At 34.3% G+C, this 19,875-nt stretch overlaps 3 protein-coding genes across 7 annotated transcripts; 1 reads left to right on the forward strand and 2 right to left on the reverse strand.

Annotated features, from left to right (window-relative positions):
- Window positions 1–165: 165 nt before the first annotated feature.
- Window positions 166–9,230, forward strand: LOC103856516 (putative fatty acyl-CoA reductase 7). 3 transcript variants are annotated; one of them, XM_033288765.1, is made up of 11 exons: window positions 166–4,485; window positions 4,717–4,809; window positions 4,940–5,043; window positions 5,128–5,336; window positions 6,947–7,047; window positions 7,138–7,330; window positions 7,425–7,586; window positions 7,706–7,787; window positions 7,890–8,177; window positions 8,261–8,388; window positions 8,712–9,230. In XM_033288765.1, exons 2-11 carry the CDS (start codon window positions 4,734–4,736, stop codon window positions 8,860–8,862), a joined length of 1,494 nt encoding a protein of 497 aa, XP_033144656.1. In that variant the 5' UTR covers window positions 166–4,485; window positions 4,717–4,733; the 3' UTR covers window positions 8,863–9,230. The 3 variants fall into 3 exon arrangements, with proteins under 3 accessions (XP_033144656.1, XP_009131878.1, XP_009131879.1); XM_009133630.3 differs by having other exon boundaries at window positions 168–4,454; XM_009133631.3 differs by having other exon boundaries at window positions 177–4,454; window positions 7,890–8,156.
- Window positions 9,231–11,610: 2,380 nt separating this feature from the next.
- Window positions 11,611–13,213, reverse strand: LOC103856517 (60S ribosomal protein L10a-3). The gene is made up of 5 exons (XM_009133632.3): window positions 12,991–13,213; window positions 12,495–12,717; window positions 12,250–12,415; window positions 11,960–12,165; window positions 11,611–11,864 (listed from the first exon to the last, which is right to left on the reverse strand). Exons 1-5 carry the CDS (start codon window positions 12,993–12,995, stop codon window positions 11,811–11,813), a joined length of 654 nt encoding a protein of 217 aa, XP_009131880.1. The 5' UTR covers window positions 12,996–13,213; the 3' UTR covers window positions 11,611–11,810.
- Window positions 13,214–13,266: 53 nt separating this feature from the next.
- Window positions 13,267–19,123, reverse strand: LOC103856518. 3 transcript variants are annotated; one of them, XM_033288762.1, is made up of 17 exons: window positions 18,865–19,123; window positions 18,354–18,667; window positions 18,023–18,263; window positions 17,567–17,832; window positions 17,211–17,378; window positions 16,976–17,115; window positions 16,375–16,894; window positions 16,175–16,266; window positions 15,902–15,964; window positions 15,733–15,821; window positions 15,566–15,631; window positions 14,838–15,467; window positions 14,678–14,743; window positions 14,516–14,586; window positions 14,386–14,443; window positions 14,022–14,277; window positions 13,267–13,917 (listed from the first exon to the last, which is right to left on the reverse strand). In XM_033288762.1, the coding sequence occupies exons 2-17, from the start codon at window positions 18,629–18,631 to the stop codon at window positions 13,505–13,507; spliced, it is 3,417 nt and encodes a 1,138-aa protein (XP_033144653.1). In that variant the 5' UTR covers window positions 18,632–18,667; window positions 18,865–19,123; the 3' UTR covers window positions 13,267–13,504. The 3 variants fall into 3 exon arrangements, with proteins under 3 accessions (XP_033144653.1, XP_033144654.1, XP_033144652.1); XM_033288763.1 differs by having other exon boundaries at window positions 13,267–13,911; window positions 16,375–16,897; XM_033288761.1 differs by having other exon boundaries at window positions 16,375–16,897.
- Window positions 19,124–19,875: the final 752 nt, after the last annotated feature.

Consider the following 19,875-nt stretch of genomic DNA (forward strand, 5'->3'; position numbering starts at 1 on the left):
AATTTAATTTAATCTTTCTTTTTTTATTTAAGTTCTTTTTTTTCAAATAACATATATGATAAAGAAAATATTTACAAAAATTCAAACGAAAATATTTTATATATATAATGTGATTTCATAAAAAGGAAAGCTTAGAAAAAATAAACTTTATATTAAATAATTAATCTTCCCTTTTAAAATTTACCGGTTATGTTTTTATGCAACTTTGTGTCTATCATCATTTTATTTTTCTAAATTTTATTTTTGAAAATTAACATGTACAAACTTACTAAGAAATCTAAAATATATTTACACATCTAATATGAAAAAACAAACTAAAACAATGAATACAATTTTGTTGAATTAGATTATAAATAGTTATACTTGAATTTGACGGAATACATGTAACACAATATACCCACGAAATGAGTAAGTAGACCAATCCAAACTTTTTATACAGCCATACATTAAATAAAAACCCATATATTTTATTTATAAAATACTTTTTACATATAAATTATGTAACGACTCAACATATTACTAAATACATATGAAATTCTCAAATAATATTCTAAATATATTGACCAACTATTACAATTAAGTATTATTTATGTGACTTTGAATCTATCAACACTTTAGTGTACTTTTACTATTTGATTCTCAAAACAACATATATTAAGTAATGCATAATCTTACTAAAACATATTTATAAATCTAAGACAAGAATCAAACTAAATGAAATAACATAATTAATTAAAATTATAATCTGTGTAACAAAAATATTTTAGTTGAATCGGAAAAGTAAATGTTATCTAATATATCTAAAAAATAGCCAAAATCGAGATATTATATATCCAAAATTATACGTCTAATTGACTAACTAAAATAACATAACTTTGTTAAAAATAAGCCATACATTTTGATTACAATATCAATAATATAATAATTAAAAATTAAAAACAAAATTTTAATAAATTATTATAATATATTTACTTTATGTATATTCGTGCATGAACACGAGAAAATCACCTAGTCTAAGTGTATATAAGCAGGCCTGTTCCCGGGATAGTGAACTTACAAAAAAAACCTACATTGATCAGCTCTGTGATATTCAGTCAAGTGATATTTTAAATATAAAACACTAGCTAGATACCTTTTTCAAAAAAAAAAAAAAACACTAGCTAGATAACGATTCAGTTGCTTAGAGATGGGAATTTGTGCCACGGTACGTAAGTCAAGGACCAGTTCGGAGAATTGAGGATACTATGATGAGTTTCATCTCCATGACTAGTATAGAGCAGTTTCATCTCCTAAACTTAATTGGGCAGATATATAAATTAGGGGTTACCTACCTAAGTAACCAGTCATTAATTAAGGGTTTCTCTAATCTAATTTTTTTTTTGTAAAAAACAGAGAGATGAACCAATACGGAAACTAAACACCATCATGGGTTGTTAGGTGCAACTTGAAAGTGGTCCACATCAATAACTCGTTTTAAGTATGTTGCGATCTTAATTAGTCTTATACTTGAGAAATGGGTCACCCGAGACTCTTTCCTGAAGAAATGAGTGGCTTCGGTACTTTAAAGTAGAAATACATAATTAATTTGGATACTCTTTTGAGTTCGGTTTGATTTTATTCTAAGTTTTGATTTTTTTGTAGGACTACAAATTAAAATTTTATTTTGGAATTAAATTTTTTAGTTTGGGTTAGGTTCGAATATTTACGGATTCAGTTTGTTACTATATGCGTTTAAATTATGTAAACAAATTAAAACACCCAAATATGATTTCAAAGTCTTAAAATTTAAAAGTAATAATAATTTACAACATATAAATTTAAATAATGTATGTTAAATATCTAAAATAATATAAAATTTTATTCGGTTGGATATATATTTGGGTAGAGAACTAGTAGGTATTTGGGATATTTTTTTTATATTTTGAGTATTTTGAATTTTGGATATCAATCTATATAGCATTAGATATATTTAAATATTTGATAGTAGTTCTGATATTTTTGGATACTCAAAATATTTGGGGTTATATGGGGTTTGGATCAAATTCTGTAGATAAGACCATTTTGAATCTATTCGGATATGTTACAAGCTAAGGATTTTCTGGTTTGGTACAACCTTTTTAAATTAGATTCGGTTCGGTTTTCGAATCCACGGTACTGTGCTTATCCTTAGTTTAAGATGGTTCACTATAAATATCAAGCTCAACTACTCAAGTTATTTGATAAACTTAGTTGAGGAGCGTTGATTCAGCTCAACGATGTGGGACTTTCGCGTTCTTTTGCCTTTCGGTGATAAAAGAAAACACAAGATTATTTTCTCCGTAACGAAAGAAAAGAAAAGAACAATACTCGGTTATGAATTATTTATTAGGTGTAAATTTTCCAAAAAATTTCGTGCTTGTAGGGTTTTGCAGCAACGAATTTGCATTAAAGTTGTCAAACAAGTTGCGTGAGCAGTAAGTGACAAGAAAATAAGGTTATGAAGACTTGACATGTAAGTAACTAGACTAATAGTCCAATCGAACATTGAAAAAGTTGATTCATCACGGATTCACGATCGTCGAAGAAAGTTATAATTAATCACCCATGCAAAGAAATAATTATGCCTGAAATTTATTTAAAAATTTGAGAGGAGCACGGAGTAATTTATTTTTCATTTATGAAAATACATGTCAAAGAAGAGTTTAAGAGTGGTTCTTTTTTTATATCGACTTGCTAATAATATATTGTGCCATTTCGTTTGTAGATTTATAACGATTCCCCATCAAATTAAAATCTCGTTAGCGCATATGCATATACTTTTCAATTATATATAAGGGAATGATTATTAAGGCTAAGTTACAAAAAAAAAGATGATTATTAAGGCCATTTATATTTTTGACTCATATATAATAAATAATTAATAATTGTAATCATAAGATAGTAAGTGTTGCCCATTTCCCCCACTAATTAAGTTGGCTCAAGAGAAAAAAATATAAATATTGGGTCAAGAGATAGTACAATGTGTTTCACGTGGGAAACGAAGACCTATTCTCGTGAAGGCTACAAGGTGACCATTGTGATTAGAGATTTTTTTTTCATGTAAACGAGATTTTCAAACCCACTTCTATTTCCATTTCTATATTTTCTTCTAAAATAGAAAATTTCTATTATAAAGGTGAATTTGCTCCAATGTATGTCTCTATAATAAAATTTTTCTATTTTATAGAAAATATAAAAAAATGTTACTTTTTACCTCTATATTTAAAGGTGAAAATAACACATCTTTATATTTTATACATTGGAGAGAATCCATCTTTATAATAGTGATCTCTATTTTAGAAGAAAATATAAAAACATACATTAGAGATGCTTTAAGTAGGGCCGTGTAGGTGTACATTTTGCAATAGTTGTATTCACAACACTCTCCAAAGGGTAGACTACTTTTTTCCTTTTTTTTTTTTGTAACATAGGGTAGACTACTATGGAGTAAAAGTTTAACCTTCATAGTTCCGGACCCAAGCCGCACCTCCAATCTTCTTTTTGCTATCCCAAGAGATACCAACGTTGCATTTGATCCAATACCATGTCGAGGGAGTCCACATACCAAATTTTCTTTTCTTCTGGCCGGCATGTGTTATAGACTTATGGTGCTGGGTTCAAACATTCTCAATAAACACTTCACTTAATTGTTCTTCACTTAGGTTTCTGAGTTCAACTATAGAACCAAATCTTGTTCAGCTTCTCGAGAACGAGACACTGCTTGTCAATGGCGCTTCCGGTTTCCTCGCTAAAGGTAATTCTTTGTTCAGTATTCTCCGTAGTTCCTGTATGCAAGAAATCAACGGAGTAAACATTGGAGCAACATTATTTATATTAATAATTCCACTACTGTAATTCGTAAATAATTTTAAGATGCACAGATAATTATGCTACGGATATCAGATTTATTGATAAACAATATTATTTAATAAAAAAAAACAAATGGTAAAAAAGTAACGAATAAAATAACTGATACAGTACAAAAATGAGATTGGTTGCACTCAGAACCAACAAGGAAGGTACCTTTCAAACATGCGCTTATCAGAAATAAAAGCAAGTTTCCATTAGAGAGGTCTCCTTTTTTGGTCGCTAACTACTACATCTAGTAAATTTTGCTTTTAATATGAGAAAAAAAGTTTGGTAGGAATTGAGTTTTTGATAAAGGAGTAATTGAAGGTAGTTGTTAGTTGGTTGTTGTTGATGATGAAGTTGTTGCAAATAGGAAGCATGGAATCGAGTATTAACTCGAACAAGGTCTGAGTATTAAAAAGATTTCTGAAGAAGATTTCGAACCACCACTGAGAAAGCGATAGAGAAACTAGCATATATCAAAAGGCATTATTCTTCGATAATATATAAGCCTAATGGCATTGCAGAGTTCTTTAATAATAGTTTCAGTAGGTCTCGATGTTGGCGAATGGAATCGAGTATTACAGGTACATCGATCCTAACATGAGATTCTTGATAGTAAAACCGATCTAAGAATCAATTTTTATTTTATTTTTTAGTATTTAGTTAATTTCAACTTGGAAGGGTTTATTGCATCACGTTTTACTTGTTTAATAGATATTGAATTATATTAGGTTGGTGCTATAAATTATATATAAATGTGTTATATATAGTGCTACGTACGGATAGCTAGGATCACACGTTCTCAGCAACTAAACATTTCATACTTCCTCTTTGTTCTCCATTCAGGTCTTTGAGTTTCAACTATGGAACCAAGTTGTGTTCAGTTTCTTGAGAATAAGACAGTTCTCGTCACTGGCGCATCCGGTTTTCTTGCTAAAGGTAATAATCTTTATACTCTCATATACCATGATATCTCAGTTGAATATATTTCGAGCATGAACCTGTTTAATAGAAATTATTACCATTAATTTGTCATTAAATATAGTATGTTCATCAATATTTGTAATAGTTTTCGTGGAGCGAGTTCTGAGATTGCAACCAAAGGTGAGGAGGCTTTACCTCCTCGTAAGAGCATCCGACAACAAGGCCGCGAAGCAACGGTTACACAGTGAGGTGTATTTACACACGTTTGACCAAACTTTTTCGTTAAATAATCATACGAGTTTGAATGTTCGGGTCTGATTACTTCGTAAACAGGTTTTCGAGAAAGATTTATTTAGGGTGTTGAGAAAGAATGTTGGTGATGAACGTCTAAACGCTTTAATATCGGAGAAAGTTGTTCCTATTCCGGGTGACATATCACTAAACATTATGGGAGTGATCAGAGATTCTAATTTCTTACAAGATATGATGCAAGAGATCGACATCATTGTGAATTCTGCTGCCACCACGAGATTCGATGAAAGGTATTATATTTACTTAATCTGTAAAGAAAATGACATAACATATATCTCTTGTTATTGCCTTATTAATTGGGAAAATCGCATAAAAAACCTCAAAAAACCTCGAAAAACCTTGAAGTTTTTTCACTGACACTTTTAACCTTCAAAATGATATTTGCATCATAAAAAACCTCCAAAATAAAAAGTTGACATGTTAAACAGGTAAAAAATGATGTATTAGACTTTTTTCAAAAAATAATTATTTAATTAAAAAAATAGACAAAAGTTAAATAAAAATTCAGAAAATTAAACAAAAATTGAAAATTTAATAAAAGTTCAGTAAAACCAAAACCAAAATCAGAAAATTGAATATATTTTCTTCGGAAAATTAAATAAAAACTAAATATTCTATAATAAATAAGATTAATACATATGAACTAAATAAAAATTTCATAAATTTCAAAAAATTAGAAATTTCAAAATTTCAAAAAAAAAAAAATTATTACAAGATTTTTTTTTAAAAATATATCATATCATCGTTGACAATAAAAATGTCACATATACCACTAGTGACGATAATGGTTTTTAACATAACCATTAAAAATCACAACTTTTTGGCATATCTCCAATGATAGGTTCCAACCATCATCGTTGAAAAGGGGAAAAAAAAACTTTTCTGAACTTTTGAATTGAGAAATATCCTAGGATAGCACTAAAAAAATTTATGTCACAAATATAGACTCTAAGAATCAAAATGACCAAGATGTTTCATTAAAAAGGTAAATATACACTTATACCCCTAGGGTTAACTAATTCAAATCTTAAGGTTTAGAGTTAAAGGGTGGAGATTTGGGATTGAGGTTTAAAATTTTATAAAATAAAAAATAAATATTAAAAATTTAAAAATAAATTTTTTTAAAATAGTTTCAAATAGTATTTTCGAATTACAAAAAGAAAATTTGAAAAAAAAATAAAAAAAAAATCGAAAAAAGAAAATTAAAAAATAATATAAAACGTTCGAATTTGAAAACATATAATCTAAAACTATAAAAAAAAATTAATTTTTTTATATATATCTATGGTATTAGTGTCCTTTTACATATTAAATGAAATATTTTGGTCATTTTCTTCCTTGTGGTCTATTTTTGTGACCAAAAATTGAAATTGGTCTATTTATGAGAATTGCCCTTTTGAATTTTCAATTTTTTTTTTGAAATTTATGACTTTTTTTCTGTGTTTTAATTTGATCTGATTTATTTTTGAATTTTTCATTAATTTTTAATTTCTAATATTTAATTAATTTCTATTTTTTTTTAATTTTCTGAGTTTTTCTTTAATTTTTTTATTTAAATTTTCTGATTTTTCTTTAATTTTCTGTTTTCATTTAATTTTTGTTTATTTTAATAACTAAATAATTATTCTTGAAAAAAAAACTGACACATCATTATTTTACCTGTTTAGTAGGTCAACATTTTACTTTGGAAGTTTTTTATGATACAAATATCAATTTGAAGGTTAAAAATATTAGTGAAAAAATTCAAGGCTTAAATTGCTAGTAAGTGTCACTCTAAAAGTTTTATGCGATTTTTCCCTTATTATTTAGCTTTTGTTTTTTGTTTTTGTATGTGAAAAAGATATGATGTTGCTCTTGGGATCAACACATTTGGACCTCTCAATATCCTTAACTTTGCTAAGAAGTGTGCAAAACCACAATTGCTTCTTCATGTATCTACTGGTGAATCATTTAAACCTTTTTATAACCAAATTGATAGATAAGCAGTAATTATGTCTACCAACGTTATATAAATATTGTTTTATTTTCTAGCCTATGTTTGTGGGGAAAGATCCGGACTCATACTAGAGAAACCTTTTGCTATGGGAGAAACTCTTAATGGCAAAAACAAGGTAGATATCGATGCGGAAATGTTATTGGTAGAGCAGAAACTGAAACAACTCAAGAAACTAGGTTATTCAGAAGAAGAAACCAAACAAGCCATGAAAGATCTCGGATTGAAAAGGTTTGTGTACTATTTCAAATGCTAAAACTAGAATCTTATAATATATGAAATAACTTAACTGAGGCTGAGGTATATAGTATAAAATCTTAATTAGGGCAAAACTTTATGGATGGCCAAACACATATGTCTTCACGAAAGCAATGGGAGAAATGCTTCTTGGCTACTGTAGAGAATCTATGCCTATTGTAATCATACGTCCCACAATTATCACAAGCACTTTCTCTGACCCATTCCCCGGCTGGATTGAAGGTATAAAGTAAGTTATCACTGATCTAATTAATCATTTTTAATTTGATTTTTAAATATTTGTTCATCCAAGTATATTTTTGAGTTTTTCTAACTCAACTTATTTGTGGTTATTGTGTATATATGAAGGACCATAGACAGTGTGATTGTTTCATTCAGAAAGGGACTGCTAAAGTGTTTCCTTGTTGATGATATGGCAGTATGTGATCTTGTAAGCTCACTAAGCACACTACCAATATTGGAAAATATAAATTAAGATTCTATTATTACTAGCTTGATTCTAACGTGAAAATGCATGTATATATATTACAAGATACCCGTCGATATGGTGGCAAACGCAATGATTGTGACCGCAGCTGAACATTCACGTGAGTCAGGGAGTCATACCATATACCATGTCGGCTCATCTTATCAGAACCCGGTGATGTATAAACAGATATATGAAATTCTAAATCGTTTTTTCCTGGCGAGCCCTCTGCTCGGTCGCAATGGCTTGCCTATTGTCCCAAACGTTAAAATATTCCCCACAATGGCTAGGTTTCGTGTCTACACGAGCCTTCGTTATAAATTACCTTTACAGGTATACTTATGTAAATTGCACGTACGTACGTGAAATACATTTTTATATGAAGAGCAGTAATTTTAAAATGCATCCTCTCATATCGGTTATATTTTTTGTTTCAGATATTGCGATTACTTAGATTAATTTTTCCATCGCAACTCGGGGAGAAATATGAAGTTCACAATCGTAGATTTAATATAGCGATGAGAATGGTGAAACTTTACAGGCCTTATGTAATCCTCAAGGGCATGTATGTTCAACATAACTCTCACATTTCCTTCAACTTTCCCTTTTTTAACATTAGTTTCTTCCTTTTCAAAAAAAAAAAACATTAGTTTTCTTCTATTTTGAATGGTATATAATATTATAGATTTTTTTAATACATATGGTATGTCGTTCTTCTGGAATAATTTATAAAAGACAAATAATAGACGTATTTTTTATCAATGAAAGGCTTAAAGATCTTTATAAACTTGTAAGGTAAGGTGAATGCTTAATTATTTTGAAAAGCATAGCTTTTAAAACTTTATTTTCCAGCTAATTTTGTTTCTTGTTGATGTTATTTTTATGCAGATTCGATGATAGAAACCTGGAAAGATTACGAATCAAGAATGAAGGCACAGGGATAGACAAATTAATCGACTCCATCAAATGCATTGATTGGGAAGACTACTTTATGAATATACATATCCGTGGCCTCATTACACACGTACTCGAGAAATAAACTTCAGATACAATTATACTACTTCACATACATTACTGCATTGATCTGCCAGATCGTACTGAAATTTCGATAGTAGCCTGGTAAACTTGAGCTATGGACTTAAGAAAGAAGGCAGCTAGAGCAAGTTTTATGGACAAGCTTGAGGAGTTAGACTACTATTTTTTTTTTTGAACACATAAAATATGTTTTCAAAATTCAACATGTCTTTCATAAACATTCAAAATATGTCTAGACGAATAAATTGTCTTTCATAAAATATGTCTACTATAAATTATTAGTTTAGACTAATAAAATATGTCTTTCATAAACATTCAAAATTTTATGTGATGTTTTACTTTATTTATACTTGATTTAGTAGTTTTGGACCACTTAAAATTCGACATGAAAGAGTTGCAAACCAAACCCTCTGAGTTATATTTAATCAGGAGAGAGTTACGTTGAGAGACACATTGTGACTTTTGTTTTACCTAACAGACACATTCTCTAGTTGGTACACATTCTTTGGCCAGCTGTAATTTTTCAGACAAAAATAACCCTCCTTTTGTCTAAAGAGAAGTGTGTTAGTTTTAAAGAGTCAAACTTAAAATTCTTAAGTTTCCGTTCAGTTGCAATAAATGATAAAGGGGTTAAGTAAAAAAGTAAGTTTATGGGATAAAGTTAATTGTTTTTGGTCGTTGGATCTGTTTAAAAGCTAAAAAGATCTAACGGCAGCGAATATGCCAGTGCTATGAAGGTGTTTGGTAGATGGTGCGAGAGAAGGTAAGCAGATTTCGCTATAACTCTCTAACGTTACAAACTTCTTTTTTCTTTTTACAACTTTCTGTGGATACAATTTAGATGGACACGAAAATGTTACAAAATTTTATGTGGGCAAATTCTGTGTACACAATTTGGTGGGCAAGGCCGTTACTTTGACATGGATGCATGCGAAGCCGTTGTGTGTGTATTGAATCAGTGGTTAGCTTTGTAGTGGACACGCAGCTGTGGACATGAGATGAAGTTAGACATGAATATGTAATATGTTAGTTAAATACCAAAAGAGCCACACATACTCAGTTCGTGGAATTAAAGTACATGAATAGACATAAGCTGAAAGGCACATTAAGAACAAAACAAAAAGTGTCCATTAGGTGTATGGCGACATGAGACGGGTTGCTAAGGTTGTTGTGGTTGGGTGAGTTGTGGTCGGGTAAGTCATGGTTAGGCGTCAGCTGTTCGGCAGCTTTATGGTCAGAGGTTATGTGGACGGACGATGTGTGGTCATGAGTGGAGTGGTTGCGAAGTGTGTGTTCGGGCGATGTGTGGACGGGGATTGTGTGGTTGTGCGACGAGCAGTGGTCAGACAAGTTGTGAAGTGGTGAGGAATCAATGATAGGTGGCGAGTGAATGTCGGAGTTGAGGAATAAAGGATAAAACATTTCTACAGATTTAAACAGAAGAACATAGAGTTGAGGTTTATATCGAGAACTCAGACAAAACTAAACCACCACTTCCTCCTCCTCACGTCCTCCACCTCTGTATCCATATCCACCACCATAGCATCCACCATCACGGCATCCACAACCACATCCTCCTCCTCACGTCTTCTACCTCCGTATCTACATCCGCCACCACGGCATCTACCACCACAATCAGACAAGAAACTAACTTTTCATATATGAATCAGTTGCGAAGAGTCTCACGGGAAGACGGTGGTCTACGGCGTCCTCTGCAGAATCTGAAAAAAGGAAAAATCGTTAACGGTGGCTGTGGGTGGAAGATGAAGAAACAAAGGCGGCAGAGACAGAGTACGAAACGGAACTCACCTTCCATGGCGGGTTTTTCTCAATCAACGGTGGCTGGCTGTGGTTAATGACAAAATCGACTATCACCGGAGAGGATCTGATTTTTAGAAACTTGATTACGGTTTGGCGAAGGTTTGAGTTTCTAGATCTACAAGAAGTCGGGAGAGAGATAAAACTAGAGTTTGTTTCTTGGAATCTACAAAATAAGAAAGAAAAAAGAGATCGACTCTTTCAACATTCAAGTAAAAAATATCTGAAAATATATTATTTGTTTTATTGTTACTAGTTAGAAAAACTAATTGTTCTGGTTAGAGAATTCATGAAACCCACTTTCACTAAGAGGTGAGGGTTAAGCTAGACATTTCACTAAAAGAAAGTGTCCACTAAGATCAAAGTGCCTTAGAGTGTAATTCATAAGATGAATTGTGTCTGTGGAAGTGTCCACTAGACTATGGGGGTGATTGGTAGTTGCTGTAGGTGCTGTCCACAGCCCTATTTATTTCCACAGCACCAAATTCAGAGCAATCAAGCTTTAAATTTTTTTTTGAAACCACAGCTCTTAAAATATCCTACAGCTGTACAAGTGCTCTGCAGAGCCAAATATCCAAAGCAATTTTTTAGTGCTTCAATAAAATTCTACAGCAATAAAATCTAAAGCCACAGCAAAAAGTCTACAGATTTTTTTCTACAACAAAATATTTAAAGCTACAGCCATTACCAATCGGACCCTATGCATTTTTCTTTTTAAAAGAAGAAATTGTAACTGATACTGTCATTTGTTTTCCCAGTGTTTGGTAACACTTGAAGACGTACTTATTCATTTGTTTAGTTGTTTTACGTGAATCTACGACTGAGTTGACCAGAGAGCCGAGACAGAAAAATCAAATTATACATTATTTTTGTTGTGATATAAGATCATTTGACGTACTGCACTATATAACGATAATGATAACGAAATCGCAAATCTTGAAAAACTTAAGGCAAAAAACACTAATCATAATAGCAAAATAGAAATAAAATTGTCTTTATAAAGAAAATCTTGAACCTACCAAAAAAAGGATTCTGAAATTAATCCAAGAAGTAGAAGGCTCACAACAGAAATGAAAATCAAATCTCTCTCAGCCTTAAAGATGATATCTTAAGCGAAACTTCGAGATAATCTTCTTAGAACACACGGTTTGGTGGACCCATTGTACTCTTCAAGTACAAACACCTCACCTGCAAACAAGAAACAACTCTTTGAGTTACGAGACTGACAAAATGTACAGAGGATGATGGAGGAAGAAGATAAAGAAGAAAGCTTTTTTACTAACGTTTTGCCAGTTTTTCTTCAGAAGCGAAACAAGGAAGTTGACACTCATCTGAACATTCTGAAAGATCTGCTTCTCTTCCATGTCAAGGTTCCCAACAGCAACTCCCATGCAAAGAACCTTCTTGAGCTGGAACTTCACTGTTGCCTTAGTCTCATTCACTTTGGCTTCCAAAGACTCTTGGTGGCTCACAAGAGTAGGGAACTTTCCTGTTTATTTGTTAATTCAAAAGAGTGAATAATATGGTAAATAATATAGAGATGAAAAAAATAAGGTTTGGTGTTTAAACATGCCTGCCTTGTTGAGACCAGGACCAAGAAGACGAGGAATCTGTTTAATAACAGATTCAGAAGCAAGGAAAGCGTGAAACTTCTTTGCTAGCTTCTTCACAAGCTTCTTGTTCTTGTTCAGCTTCTTAAGCGCTTCCACATCCATAGACTCCAACCCAATCTTCTCAGCCTATGTAAAACCACCAAAACACACTTGCTTAGCTTCTTAACATGTTCCTAAAAGAGTGAAAGCAAAAAGGCTTTTTTACCTCTTCAACGTGCTGGGCATCACCGAGCATGCAGATCTTCATCTTAGGCCTTGGAATGTGAGGCAACTTGACGGAACCGCTGAACCGCTTGTCCTTTTGAGGGTCGTAGTTCTTGAGACCAATCTGGAGTTCGATGGTCTCAGTGAACTTGCGTGGCTTTGTCTCCTTGCAGTGAGTGATCATGGAGGATATCGCCTCTCTCACGGCTTCACTCTGGAGCTTACTACATCATTCCAAAAATAAATTAAAAATCCAAACTTTCAATAAGCTAAACACTTAATCTACTCATGAAAGTGATGACTTTCACACATATGATAAAAAGGCCAATGCTTTTTTTTTGTGTAAAGAATCATTTTTTTCACCTAAAGCTAATCTATGATTATACAAAATCAACACCAGTTATTTGATTACAGTGGCAGCTACTAGCAAACATGATAAGATGATTCTAAACTTGTAACGGAGAAGAAAAATGAAATCGAGTTTTGAGGATACAAACCTCATTTTGGGTAACTTCCTCAGATGCTGTAAGGACGGCAGGCAAGAGAATGGGGGTGGAGAGTGACTTATACGATGAACCAAGCAAGAAGAGGAGACGAAACCCTAGCCCATTTTACTTTAAGCCAATTAAAAGCCCATTAAGGCCCATATTAGTATTATCCACTTGGGAGCTTTCTTATACAAGGGACTGAGAATCAATAATCTTTTGAGCATTTCAACAACTTGGCAGAGTGTTCTTCATTAGATTTTTCATCTCCCAGCAAACAATGCTAAATTACAATTACGCTTAGCTTCTTTTCAACCAAATGTTATTCCAAAGGGTTGGAACTATGAATTACATCAAATGGAAATACATAATTATATTAGATCATAGTTCTTTTAATTCTCGCCTTCAAGGCAGACAATCACTATTCAGTACAAATATACAACTTAAAGAAATTAATTAATACTTGTGATGGGTACGCATGCATCAGATCAATTCATATCTCTGTGTCTGAGTATGTTCCTCCTCTTTATCCAAACATGAAAGAGAGATCATCCATAGGAACCTCATCAAGCCCTGCTGTATCAATATCCTGAAGACCCTCAAACCAGTTTCCTATGTCTGCCTGCTCATCTATTTCCTCTAGATCATGGAACGCTAGTTTTGAGAAATCTATTGGAGCTTCCTCATCTACTCCTGCTGCAGCACCATCTCCAGCGTTGCCTCCTCTGCCTCTGCTCGCTGGACCTGTTGGGTGAGTTGATCTTGATTGGTTTTCGTTCTTTTCTTTGGGTTTCGGTTTGTTCTTGTTCCTCAAACCCTCTTCTCTCTTACCTCCTCCGCTAAGAACCGCGCTGTCTATACTCGTTGTGACTTTAGATGAAGCGCATCCGATAACGTCGTCTACCAATGCTTCTCTCCTCTTTGTACTAGACACTGCACCTACAAAACCCCCTATTAGCTCAGATCATCGACAGAAAGATGTTTGAAAACATCTAATGTTTGTAAAGATCGTTTCTGGAAGCAACACTTTAGATTTTGCGTACCTGAACCCTTGGCCTCAGCCCGGTGATTAGAAGGTTCATTGAGCGTGTTACTGGCTGTTCCAGAGCCGCCGTTTTCTGATGATTTTGCATCGTTGCTGGGAGATGAAAACAATATGTCTTGAAGTGCAGGATCAGCAAAACAGCTAAGCCCAGTCTCTTCGAACTTGCGACACCTGGCAAGTGTCCTCCTGATGAACGCCGAGGCCGCTTGTCTTGTGACCTTGTGGGCTTTAAAAGCTTTATTTCCACGGGATGCCTGTTTCCAGAGTAACATCCATAAGGAAACCTCATATGTTTATCTTATCCCACAACCATTCATCCTAGTTCATTATGATAAAATGTACGCATTCACTAGTTTTATTACCATTCTTTTCTTGTGAGCTGTTTCCACAAGCTGGTCCATAGCAAGCTGCTCAATTTTCCTGCATGAAAGTCTGAAATCTTAGAAAGATAAAAGTGTAACCTGAAAAAAATCTGAAAAAGCTAATTCTAACCTTTTCTCATCATCTTTCCCCTTCTGTATGGTAATATTTAGGTTCTCCAGCTTTTTCTTCTTGTTTCGGATCTATTATTCATCAAACATAGAATATTGATAAATTTTCAAAGGGAAACAGACACAAACGATACAAAGCATAGATTATTTGTTTTACGTTCACCTGCTGATAAATGCCTTCCTTCAACTCCATAACATCTGTGCTCATAGTTTCTTCAGCCAGATCAGGCTGCGAATAAATAAAAATGAAAATAAGGTCACTTTTTTTTTCCATTAGCTCACGTTCTTGACAGACTAACTAACTGACTGGAGATAAAACATACCATGGTCTCAGGGAACACACCAATGCACTGTAGTTCCAGAAGAAGTCGCTCATCCAAAGACATTAGCTGATACTGCGTGTCAGATACTGGAAAGTTGGGAATGTTCACATCCCTAGCTTGCAACTGACCCAGGCTATTTGAATAGGCCTCACCGCCGAGTGCAGCATCCGAATGTGAAACATAATCATCCCCGATCCACTGTTCATTGCTATGGACAGATGTAGACATGCTACCATTTCTGAAAGGGTTATACACAACACTCCTCTCATTGGAAAATCTGTCAAACAAACAACTCTTGGGGGTCTGAAAATCCCCGCTTGACTCTACTTCAAATTCCATTCTGTCTCTCTCTCTGAACTCGGTGTCAATATAGGTGCATGAACCAGAGTGAGAATCATCACTAGCATAATGAAGAGACAGATTCTTCCCTCCAGTGAATTGTACAACTTCTTCTCCATCATCTTCCTCAATTAAGGCAGAAAGTACCCTCTTATATAAAGGAGTACTCTCATTCAACTTTCTCATGTCCAATCTCTCAAATGAAAGATCAGATATACATGACAACGCTGGACCTGAATAGTCAACAATTCCCTCACCAGGGCGATGTGGTGCTTTCGGCAATTTGATACCCTGAGATATAATGAGTTCCTTTCATTCATGCTACTTTCAGATAAACAAAAAGTCAAATAAAACTAGACATTGCTGCATAAGTTTACAATGCAACTTACCATAACGTTATAGCCATCTAAGATTGCCTCTGACAGAGATTCATCGAGTTCTTCAGCAAAATTCAGCTGTTTTTTTTTTTTGACAATCACAAGTTAACGAGTGTTTGAGTTGGCACCCAAGAGAGAACTCACATATATAATATTATGGACGGTATCTTAATTATTACCTGATCTTTTATGTTCTGCATGTCATCTGCATTGATGGCAGCAAAGATGTGGTCCATCTTTTTCCAAAACTTACCAGAACAAGCAAGATCTACAAAAACGATATTTCGAGTTAAAAATAAAACTTATTGCCAAAAACTTGAAAGACAAGACATGTGGAAGGATGAGTACTCGCTGCCTTCCGTGCTGAATTAGCCGCTGCAAAAATATCTTCGCGATCATCATCAGATTCACCTGAAAAGCCAGACAACATTACCTTAGAAATTTAATACCTACTTTAGTACAAACGAAAATAACTGAGCACGAGCTAATAGTTTACCAAACCTAAAATATTCAGGGTAAAGATATATGTAGCACTTCACAGAAGTTAATTTGATAATACACTACGATAACAGTGAATATTGTAAATGACTGGAACTCGAAGTGCCAAAAGGATATGAATACCTGTAATATCTGGAGTGGAAATCGAATTTGAGGCACGCCGCGTAGAAGGTTTACGATCTTTAACCTTTTTCGCTGGTGGACGCCCATATTTGCTATTCAGAGAGAGAGAGGTAGAACGTTGATCTCTCGTATTTTTAGCTTTATATATACTATAATACGTACTAGGTATAAGAAAAAAAAACTGAATTGGCATAAATCACCTTCGATTCTTATCTGACGCAATCTTGACATTGTGCAGAGGCTTCTCTAGTGTTAGATTCTCTGACTTAACAATCATAGGATGAAAGCCAGGAGTTGTCAATGACGAAACACTTTCACTCTTTCCTTGCTTCCATGCACCACCTCCTTTATGGCTCGTTTGCATTTTATTTTTCTTTAACGGCGACCCTGTTTTAGGAGTTGTGAACAAGTCACCACTCGCAAGAGCACGCTCTCTTGTTTTGTTGTCTCCAGCTCCCGAGTCCTCACTTTCAGAGAAACCATACGGTGATGAAGCATTCTTTGGCTCCCTTTTCATTTTTAAAGAGCTACTATCAACAACTGAGAGTGGCCCAGTGGTTCGAGGAGATGCTCTAGGACTAAACTCAGATGTTGCAAAACCTTGAGGTGAGAACTTGCTTTCAGCATGTTTGATAATAGGCGGAACTACATTTGTTCTTCTCGTTCGGGAATTCTTAGGTCTCTGACCAACCCATTGAGCCATTGCGTGTGCAGATGAACCTGCTGGCAATTGAAGCTTTAGATTATTTTTCATAGACATAACAGATAGTGTATATAGACAACACTTAGATTGCCTCTAACCTTGTAATACTCCAGATGGGGGCTCGACTTTGGATGAAGAATCAACACCCATAACGGTTGCTGTTCTTGGAGCCCTAGCAACATTTCCTTTCAATATTGCAGTAGAGCTGTTTGTGGGGCCATCATCCTGTAAGTTTCTCCTGGATAAGCAAAATAATGCATTTATCAGCAAACAATATGCTGTTAAATTAACGCAAGATCTATAACAAAAAAAAAGCTTGAGGTATCTGCTCACTTATTGTTTCCCTTGGCCATAAGCCTCTGCTCAGCAAGTACTGACCGGTCCCTTGCAAGGGAAACAGTCTCCAACTCATTCCTGGGTAATCCACCCATACCTGGACTGTCTGGCTCAAATGAAGACTCAAGCCGGTTAATTCCACTCACCCCGGTGGAAGATTTCAATCTGCAACAAATGTGCCACGTTGTGATTTCTTTGAGAATGAAAGATATGCAAGAGGGATCAATTTCGGAAAACTATACATACAACAGTATGTTGCAACAAATTTCTACGGTTCCCCCACTTTCAGGCCCACTTAAGGTTATTTGACTAGAAAATTCTCAAACGGTTTTCAGTGTTTTATGTCGGGATACCTGAAATTTTGGGTGTCACAAGAACGCAACTTAGAGTCAACTGTCGGCTTCGGCTGCATGACACGTTGATCAGGATTCATAACTCTGTTGCCTAGAGTTGCAACAGACCGTTTCCTTTTCATTCTTGTCTCCCATCCTTCACCACCAACAGGCAGCCTGCGTATCTTCTCCTCTATTCGCACAGTTTCTCCAGGAACACTTGGAGGTGAATCGGAGCCCCTTTCTATAACCTGCTGCCTTGCAAGAGTAGAAACTCTGCCATCCCCCTGAAAGTAGTAACAGACCAAACCATTAAACAACAGTTACACTAATCGAACAATCAACCAAAATATTCAAGTGCATGTATTCTTTAAAGATTCCAAAAGTAGCCTAACATGGAGCGGAAAATGATGGAAACTAAACATTCTAAACATTAATAAGCATCATATATATTTAAACTGAGATTTAGCTACAAACCCGAACATCTCCAACTGGGGTACGAGCACGCTTGTTCAATCCAAGCATCTTTTTCCTCTCCTCAGATCTTTGAGCCATACTGTCTTGCGCTCTCGGAACCTGGTTTCTCATCTTCTCCAAGTTAGCTGCGTCCATCCTCTCACCAGGGGATATATCACTCCGCCGTCGTTTCTTTGAGCTCAACGTCTCGGCATATTTGTCCAACTTAAATATGGATTCACTAAGCTTCTTTGCTAGATCCCTACAAGATAGTAAATCCCAATAAATAAAAATCATTAAGCAAGAAGTGGTTTGTGAAAAAATAACACAAAAAGAGAAACAAAATACACACCCGGCCTCTCGGGAAGTATCTAGCACACTTTCTTTAAATTGCTTGAGCTCCTCTGTTGCCACAGGAGGAGAAGGCTTAGGATGGGACATTCCAAAAGAAGTATCTTCTGATGAGGCCTCCCTAGTAGGGACGCCGAGAACCCTTCTAAGCTCTCCTGAACGAGTATAGCTTTGATTGCCTAATCTAATCGGTTCCAACGTCAACACTTGAGACAAGTTTGGCGTATCAGAGGACAATCCTACTGTACCCCTGCTCAAATTGTTACCAGAAGCTAGCATCGTGCCCTTCGTCAAACTCTAAAAGCCACTCAAACCCTGCAACCCCCAAGCAATGGATTCAGAAAAAGTAATGTGATTTGATTTCTTCCCCACGATTAACAACAACAACAAAAGATAGAAACTTTCAATCAATCAAGTAGTAAGCAACACTGAAGCAGTTTGCTTTCTAACTTCTAGTTGGCGAAATCACTTCATAAGACGAGAATCTATGAAAATTTTACGAATAGTCTCACCTCTGCGCCTAATCCCAAGCCATGAATCAAGACGAAATTGCAAAACCCTAGAATCGCGGAGACGAATCAAAATACGGAGGAATTGAGAGGAATCTAAGCGTAATTAGGGACAAGGCGAAGAAGCCTTTTGAATAAAAAATTTCAACGAGAAGCTCTTGTGGTGGATTGGATTGGTTTAGGCAAAAACAAAAAGTAATCAAAAAAATTCCTTTTTTTTTTTTTTGAGTCTCTCTGCTTTCTTATTGGACGAGTTTCCTTACGTCCACTATAGATTCCGTGTGCTTTGTGGCAGAATAGATGATGTCATTTACCGTTGACCGGTGTGGCATTTCGGTTCGATTTCTTGTGAAGTTCATTTGTCTGGTATTTTCGAAAACCGAAAAGATTTTATAATTAGATGGATGTTTCAAAAAATTGAGAACTCATCCAAAAACTAATTCGAAATTTTAGGAATTGTAGGTGGGTTTCTCAAAAAAATTAGATGGCCATTTAATATCACAGGAAATGATTTTTGAAAATATATAAGAGACTCAACTTAGATATTTCCATTGGGGTTTAAGATTAAGTTTGTTTATTTCAATAGGGTTTAAGGTTTAAAAGTTTAGTTTTAGGTTGAAATTGTGCTACGTAATGTATTTATTGGTCTTACTTGGTAATATACAGTTAGTTAGAGCACTTCCAACCAGTGGGCGATCTAGAATGAATTTTTATCTAAAAAAAAAATAACAAAAATTAAACCCAAAAAAATTTATGGGGATAGCTGCCCCACCCACTCCCCACTTAATTCTGTCACTGCCTCCAACAACAGTATGAATGAGGAGGAATTTTTAAGCATTTGAGAAAATGAAAAATTAATAAAATTTAAAAAAAAAATCAAAAATTCCTGCATAAAAGTTTTTAAGAAACTGTCTACAAATTCAAAGGAAATATGATATTTTATTAAGAAAAATAAATGATTTACCCTTTTTTAAGAAAATTGAAACATAAATAAATGATTATAATATTATTTTT

Source organism: Brassica rapa, chromosome A03 (genome assembly GCF_000309985.2).
Source record: "Brassica rapa cultivar Chiifu-401-42 chromosome A03, CAAS_Brap_v3.01, whole genome shotgun sequence".
Classification (NCBI taxonomy): Eukaryota; Viridiplantae; Streptophyta; class Magnoliopsida; order Brassicales; family Brassicaceae; genus Brassica; species Brassica rapa.